Raw genomic sequence first — 8,656 nt, 5'->3', positions numbered from 1 at the left:
CTCGCAGTTTTCTCTCCCAACTTATACGTTCGCCTCGCGTTTTTAATGTTGTTTAAATTCGTCGTAACACGTTGTTTAAGCGTCAAATTTTCACACCTTACAAATATACGATAGAATTTTTTCATTTGTGAGATGAACAGGATGCTCAGGTTAACTCCGATATCGAAGGTAATGAACGCTGATGTGTTAAACGTAATTGCTAAAATCGCGTTAAAACGAGGATACTTTTTTTCATCAAGCATTTCATTTCTTCGGTGTTAACGATAATTCTCCTCCCATCCATTATTCGCTATACGTTAATATTTGCCTATTTGCAGCAGAATTACCATTTACTTTTCACAGTTTTACTCACTTTTCTTTACCGCACCGTGCCGTCACTCGAATCGAGTATAATCAATGTTTATTGTTAGACGCATAACTAAAGACAGCGAATAACCGCAGATTAATAATCTCACTTGGTCTTGACCGCTCGCGCGATATTGCAACACTGACAAAACGCAAGAGGCCAAGCAGTTGCACGAATTAAATGATCCGAACCTCTCTTTCTATCTCTCTTTCTCGAGACTGGTCATCGACCGAATTTTAATGCAATCCAGTTCTCCGACGCTGCATGTATTATTATATATACATATATATGTATATATGTATGTATGAATATCGGTTGAACTTCGTTTCAATGCGATTTAAATTTTATCGTAAACTCTGTCCAATTCCCGATGCGGTGATGATGTTCAACAACCCTTTCAGTCACAGAAATCACTACAGTGGCATACGTTTTTATTTATTTTTGTCATGTATGTTTTTTTACAGCAATTATAAGACGCGTGCTTGATATATACTTAAAATAACTAGGCTGACAAAAGTTGATATATATGGTACAGTCAAGTCAATGGCAATGAGGTTTCAAATGTCTGACATCTGCTGCTGTGCTGCTGCTTTAGCACATGCGGAAATAGTTTCGCATTATACAAAACAGACTGTTCCGTACATACGTTTATTTATTTTTTTTCTGCGTGTCTTTCTGTTTTATCCATCATCTGCATGCCACTAATTGCAAGAGCGATAAAAGTTATATATACATGTATCAGCGTTGTCGAGTGCGTCAGAATGATCGAAATCATTTTATCAAGCTAATTACGCTTTGTCAACGAGTTTCTGAATTTCCCACACAAAATCTTTAAATCTCTCGTCATTTTTAATTGTTGTATGTTTTGATTTGTTCATTTATTTATTGGATTATTATCTTATCGCAACGATATCGTCGCAATATTGAGATAAAAAAAAAAAAAAAAAAGAATTAATCGTCAGGTTGTCAACGTGCGTAGAATGTTAATTTAATTTACATAGACAAAGTTATTGCCAGCACGTATCGTACTACGAATAAAAATATTTTGCACGATTTCACGAAATGATAAAATTACCTTCGGTGTTTGACAATAACGTCATTCACGAACATTAAACATGTTCCAGATCGAACCGGCTGAATACCGCGTTCTTCTTCCGCGTGCAGGCACGCGACACTTTGTAAAACTTATAACACACGTATTATATTGTTCTGTATACGTACGTGATGCTCGTTGTTCGTTCGTCGTACTCATTGATCTCAATTATTGTGCATTACCGTATAACGCGTCGATAGTCGTTTGGAGTTCGTCTTTCGGTACTGAACATATATTTTATTTTAGGTTATTGGAGGATTTTTAGTAACCCTTTGAGTTACACGTTGTTGTACTTAATCAACTTTTGTAACAAGATAGTATTTCATGATGTTTGGGGTCACCGGTGACGAATCTGAAATCAAATTTTTAAAATTTTTAGAAGGTGGGTCCAATATGGCGGATGGAAATTTCAAATTAGATCGAGTACGGTAAAAAAAACCCTGTGCAGGGTCGCTGGTTGGATTCGGAATTTGAAATTTTCTTCCGCCATCTTGAATTTTTTAAAGCTGATTTCAAATTCGTAATCGGTAACCCCAAAAACTTGTAACTTATGTGCAACCCGGTAACTTACCCCGGAAATGAATTATTCCTTCAATTTTCACGATTTTTTTCAATCAGTTTGTTTCTAACAATAATAATTTACATGGTATCGCAACAATTACTCTCGAGTATTGAAAACCTATTATTATACTATCAAAAATAGTAAAAAAATTGCAAAGAATTATGTTGAAAAATTCTTTAAATATACAAAAAATGGATGCAAAATGAGCGGTAAGAATATTTACTACCACCATGACTCAAAGGGTTAAAGTACGATGATATCTAATTCGCTGGCACATAATGCTACCACGAATTTTTTGCTGCGTTGTATGAACCGGGCCAAACCGACGGTCTATGGAAAAAAAGTGTGACATTTTTTTTTTCCCCCGCTGATAAAAATCATCGAGTGTTTCATATCCGCAGTTAATGATTTTCTACAACGCCGTCGGCACAATCTACAATCGAATATTATTATACATTTCTCGGGACTGCTGCTTGATCTGGGCGTTATATATAAAGCGATATTAACGATAGCCGGTATTACGATACTTACTCTTGCTCGTGTAAGTATTATTTTAATTGTGCTCCGCTGATTGCCTACGGCTGAACAATTTGTTCTAAAGTGATTTTAAGAAATTTCGTTGGATAAATTTGTGGATTTTTCGTCGTTTTATAGCCGGTAAGCAGATGATTCTCATTTAGTCCCGATTAACACGATGAATAGATGGAGAGAGAATGAACAAAAGTCTATATGTGGATTGATATATATTTTTTTTTTTTTAATTTATTACGACAAACTCCGATCAATAATTTATCAGACAATTGCTCGATTGTTTTTAAAAATTAGTTATTATAGATTATTAAACTCGGTATTTTTAATTACTCTTTATCATTATCAAAAGTACAATATCACGATTTTTATACTGTTTACGAAAGTAGTGCAAAACGTGGCAAATTTTTTTTTTTATTTTTATTTTTTTTTTTTGCGAACGTTGATATCGAATAATGACAAAGAATTGAAAGAAAGCATTCTGTAGGAGGGAAGAGAAGACGATGATTTTGCAACAGAACTCGTTTCGTCAAATTGATATCGATTTTTTTTTTTCGATTGATATATTATCATAATAAACTTTTATTATACCGCCAATGGTAGAGTGGCCAATAGCTATGTAGAATAAATTGGACCAATGATAACAACGATTTATAACCGATATAAGAAGACTAGTTGGGATTTTCACGTGGTATTAAACAGGATATACGTAACACAGTAATCAGTAATAATTCAGTGGTATGAATTATTCACTATACTAAAAAATTTCGCTAAAACAGCAATGGTTATTCTTGATGCCACTGTTGCATTATTTTCGCTTGTTAAATTATAACTATGTAATTTTGTAGAAATTCTATCGTTTAATCTACCCAAAACATCGCCGTAATTATCGTATATTTAACATCGTATACCACCTTCTATGTTGCCACAATTTTTTTTTTTAAATAACGATGATCTCAGATTTTTCAATCTCCTTCTCGCGGATGAAGTAAACCCACGAATTTTGACAATATCGAGCCAAAGAATCTTGGCACAGTCGGTGCGACTTATTTGTATGTGATATCATTATTTCAGGATTGAAACACCACTCGAGCTTTTTGCAGTTATCTGATTTGTCCGCAGAAGACTTTACTTTTATTCACCGTAATTTTCTACTTTCAATTTTTTTTTTCCTCATCTTTTCAGCAACGTAGCGGAAGCATATTGGATTTTTTCAGTAACAATAACGACGTTGCGTTACATCTATACGTCTCTTACTGTAAATCTGTCACAGTACGTATCTAAACATCATCGTAGTGATCAGCTGTTGAGACACAATCGTAGTTTCTGTGTCTATTAGTTTTTTTTATTTATTTTTTTTTCCTCATTTTGTCGACAAACTATAGCAATACGGAAACTCGACGGTGTAAACTTTTTCTGGTATAAAAATAAAAAGTTTCATCATTAAACCGACCGTTTGCGCTGATACTAAATTAACGCTGCTTCGCCAACCTGTTGCATTAAATTTTGCTCTAATCATCGGTTGGATGAGGTATACGAGCCACGGATTTGCTCTATTCATTAGCGATGATTGCAAACGCGTGAATTCCAAGAGAAACGATATAGGAATTGAGTCGTGCCGAAGTTATACGTTTTTTACACAATGGCTGCGGTTTCAGCTACTTTTGTGCTGGTGTATGAGCGAGGATTGTCGAAGAATCAAAAGGCGACCTGACCGCTAGGAATATCGGAGATATGTCAGAGAGCCTCGAAGATCCGCTTGTCGACGATCATCAGTCGTCAAAACCGGGGGAAAATGAAGACTCGACTCCGGAAGTTGCGGCCGAGTCCAAAGTCAGAGAGAAAAGTAGTTCTCCGGGATTTTGCTCCAGCGTCGTTGCATTGAACACACTGAAAGCTCAGCCCAGCTTTCCGACCTCAAATTCCGACACCATGATTCGTTACGTTGGAGATGGTGTCGGTGGTGTTGGTACCGAAGGGCTGGCTAGACGTCATTCCTCGAATGTCGTGGATGGTACGACGAAGCTGAGTGACCGAGAGGGGGTCCTGAATAATCAAGGTTCCGTAGCTACGAACGTGAGGAGAAAACGTCACTCTTTTCTTCATCTACATTTGCCGGAACATCAAGGATGGTCGGCGAGCAACCTCGCCGGCGGTAATCAACACCATCACACATTCGCTTCTCATCTGTCTCACTTCCACGTGCCTACCTTGACGTTCACCGCACCAGCTGCCGATGGAACTGGTCGGAAGTTCAGCTTTGGCATCCGGAGACACTCGCACACGGTCAGTCATCATCGTCATCGTCATCGATTGGACAGCTTTTTGTCCCGCTGCTGGTTCTACCTTTTCGCGCTTGTCGTTGACTCTGTTAAATATCGCAACCAGCTAGCATTATGTCTTTATCGATTCAATGTTACATCCTACCTTGGTCTTACAATTAGCCGGGGTCAGGTAGGTCGAGTGACGTAACAGTGCCATTTGATAGCTAACGCTATGCAGAGTTAACAGTTTCAAGTATCGTCATCCACATTTTTCATATCCAATGCTGCATATATATATATGGCCCAAAACCAAAACCAATTTTCAGTTTAACGTGACGAAACTTGTAACGTGAATTGCTTTCAATTCACTTTTGGTGAAAACTCACGGTTGGTTTTGACAAAAAAAAAAAAAAATAAGCAGCATCTGGTCCAATGAAAATGAGCCGTGTGAAAAACTGGACTAACACACGTTTTATACATATTTTGCTGCACGTTGTTGCGGAACTAACAGTTTTTCAATTGGATTGCATAATATCGTTACTGCATACACAGCGACACGTCATATGGACGACGCAACGTCCAATCGGGTCAAGAAGAGCATCTGCAGCGCTGATTATACTAGGTGGTATATTTCATTCGGCTCGATGGACGAATTTCACCGGTCTTCGTTCTCTGTCTATGTGGACGTAGGTTTACACTTACTCCACATTCACGTGCGCTTGGAGTAATCTTAGCTTGGGGTACGGGTCAAAATTCCGAGAGACCAATACGCCCATCGTTACTAACCGTTTCTTGTTCGGAATATCGGCCATTCGGGGTAATGAAAAATCTGTCTGATTGTGAGTTTTGGCCATTCGGAACTTTGACCCTCGGCCTTAAGCCTGTCCGAAATACCCCTGGCGGGTTCCGTTCTCCAATGATTGTTAACCTAAGTTACACTTCGATATCACTTTGAAGAGTAGAATGCCGTTAGCCTAGTACTTGGGAAGAGATCCCCTTCAATATATCTGACAAGGAAGGTATCCTAGGTCGATATCGACGATTCGATTTCTTTTGTGATATGTTGTAGTAGACTAAGCACTAAGCGCTACGTGTTTTTTTTTTTTTTATCTGCCATTAAACACTTTCAGGGGGTTGAAACCATCCTCCAAAGTAAGACATGACCCAGTTTCACCCGCGGGAAGACAATATTTTTTAACAAATGCACCTGGAAAAGTTTTCTCACAACGGGAAATGAAAAAATGTAGTTTTCTCGTTAAAAAAAGAAAAAACTCCCAAATCCTTGCCTTATATTGGAAGGTGGTTTCAACTCCTTAAACTGTTTTATGACAGACGAAAATGTAAAAAATACTTGTCGCTTAGTTTTTACTTTACTGTAACATATTACGACAGAAATCAAATCGGAGAGATCGATCTGGGATTTGACCGTCCTTGCGAGACCCTTAAAAACCCTATCTGTTAATCAAATTCGTAAGTATTGAACTTATAATTTGTAAATCGCCAATGGATTAAATTAGTGATATTTTGGTGATACAATAGTGAATTTTCCGAGTGTAATTTTGATAAAACCATAGTGGAAACATTTCACAACTACACCGAAGAATTCAGTGAAATTTGAGTGATTCGCCTTGTACATCACTCTAGTAGCACCGACTTTAGGATCCACTGGGGGAGGGGAAAAAAAAAACAATTTATATGACGATGGGACCGAATCGGCCAGGGGCGATAATTTCGAGCCGGTTCGACCGCATCGTTTCTTCCGCGGCAGCATGCCGTTTTGGTGGAATATTCAGTGCCGTTTCGTCTGCGGTGCAACAGCCACGTGAGCTCTGTTCGTGTTTGCTAGTTCCCGTATTTCTCGGATTTCAAGATGCGGCTACCCATCATCGCTTGGTTGAACACCATGGCTTCAAATTACAGCCTAAGCGCGGCTAACGTTGTACGTAATGTTGGTCAAACGCTCGCGTCTATTTCCCATTGCCCATAACTGTCGAAAAGACAGCCGATAAACGCAGGCTCATCTTCCTGCTCGTCTCTGTATAATAAAAAAATTTTTTACAGAATTTTAGCGACAATAGTATAATGTTATATTATCTTGGGCATAAAACAAATGTTATCTTATCATGGGCATACGACAAATATTATTATGCGGTACATGAGGTTCGCGTTTCATGTGACATTTTAGCTTGAAGTTCTGGTTATTCAATGTATCATGTATACAAGTGGTTTTTTTTTTCAATCATAGTGAATAAAATTTAATTACTATTAAACTACAAGTGGCTTAAACTTTGAATCGGTGATATATGTTTCAGTTTTTCAAACAGTGGTAAATGTTTTACCTCGCGTAAAATTTGATCAGTTTTCGTGTCTCGGCGAGGTAAAGTTTAAAATATATATATATATAGTTATTTCGTAAGTATGCTATTAACGATCGAGACATAGCCTCGTTCAACCTCGAAAAATGTATGACTTCCGGTTCTTGAGTGAGAAAATTGTGGAAGTGGAAGATGTTTAGATTATTTTCTTCGCTATATGCTTGATTTATTGTGTAAACCGACGTGAATCCAACATTGTATACTCAAATTATACTAGCCTATACTTTATGATTTTGTATATATTTGAAATTCGTCGCGAGAGCCAAATTTTAGACTTGTGTGTGAAACTGGTCGACATGTGCACGCACGAGACGTCTATACGTGGCTATTAATGTGATTTACATTATTTTAGCTATTTAGAACGGCCCAGCCGTTCATTTTTGATGATGTGTAAGAATCATATCCATATAGGTATTAGCGAGAAAAATTTGCTAGAAAGAAAAAAAAAAATTTTTGGATTTGAACATCGGTGTCAGTTCTATTTTTTTTTTTTTTTTTGTTTTTTTCAAATTATACGATGGTAGGTAATAATGATAATCATAACTTGTACCATGCTATTATAGAATCATTAAACGATCGTTGCTCGCAGTTGATATTTTCTATTTTTCAGGTAAATACTGCTGTATTTTCATGCGAAGTGTTGCTTATTAATTTGTTGTTTTTTTTTTCTCTTGAGATAACCACTGTAATTGTTTTTCTTTGCAGTTTTTTCTGCGTTTGTCGAATTAATCATTGACGTAATATTGGCTTATTCGAGTTTAGCGAGAACTTCACGCCGTATAAATAAACGAATGAATGTATTCACAAATTTATCTCTTTCTTATTTTTGTTTAACAGGGTGAATTTTAGTGACGAATCTTTATCAGCTTCGCTGTCAGCCTTTTTGTTTTTCCTGTGGTTTTTTTTTCTTTTTATTTTGATCGATGTCATCAGGGTAAAAAGACGGAAGAGTTCATCATGGGTTTATTATTTTCAGACGCTTCACCGTTCGGACTCGATGGTTTCGCTCTGTTACCGATCCATCGTCAATTTCATTACTGACGACAATCTCTTGGGCTTGCAAAACTTTCTTGAGAACAAGCGGGTCCAGGTTGACGATCGCGACGAAGTGAGTGGCTCTACATTTCGTCGACTTGTTCATATTTGCAATTGCTGTCTTTAACGAGTGTTTCGTTATTCCTTATTGTTTAAATAGGAGAAGAAAAGAAGAAAAACCAAAAACAAAACTTGAAATAAAAATTTTTTCAGAATGGAAGTACGGCACTTATTTATGCCGCATCTAAAGGAAAAATACACTTTGTTCGGGAATTGATCAACCATGGAGCGGACGTGAATGTCGAAGACGGGGTACACTATAAAAACAACATACTATAGTCGGAAAAATTTATTGCTTCACAGTTCTCTGTTCATTAAGCCATTCTAGGCTGTTGCTTGACAATGAATTTTTCTCAAATTATACACCCACAACTTGCAGTTTCAATATTTCTT

General features: G+C 37.2%; 1 protein-coding gene across 15 annotated transcripts in view; it reads left to right on the top strand.

The window, feature by feature from the left end:
- Nucleotides 1-8,656, top strand: part of LOC124304093 (kinase D-interacting substrate of 220 kDa) — a 43,812-nt gene that overhangs the window by 16,109 nt on the left and 19,047 nt on the right. For 5 of the 15 annotated variants that reach the window (XM_046762104.1, XM_046762103.1, XM_046762100.1 and 2 more), the window contains 2 exons: nt 8,145-8,276; nt 8,417-8,515. In XM_046762104.1, coding sequence (XP_046618060.1) covers nt 8,166-8,276; nt 8,417-8,515 — 210 coding nt within the window. In that variant the 5' untranslated portion in view covers nt 8,145-8,165. Of the gene's footprint in view, nt 1-7; nt 169-4,384; nt 4,816-8,144; nt 8,277-8,416; nt 8,516-8,656 lie in introns of those variants that run through there. The other 10 variants (XM_046762106.1, XM_046762109.1, XR_006908057.1 and 7 more) reach the window with 7 other exon arrangements.

The sequence above is a fragment of the Neodiprion virginianus genome, chromosome 4 (assembly GCF_021901495.1).
Source record: "Neodiprion virginianus isolate iyNeoVirg1 chromosome 4, iyNeoVirg1.1, whole genome shotgun sequence".
Classification (NCBI taxonomy): domain Eukaryota; kingdom Metazoa; phylum Arthropoda; class Insecta; order Hymenoptera; family Diprionidae; genus Neodiprion; species Neodiprion virginianus.
This window is presented reverse-complemented; position numbering and strand designations above follow the sequence as displayed.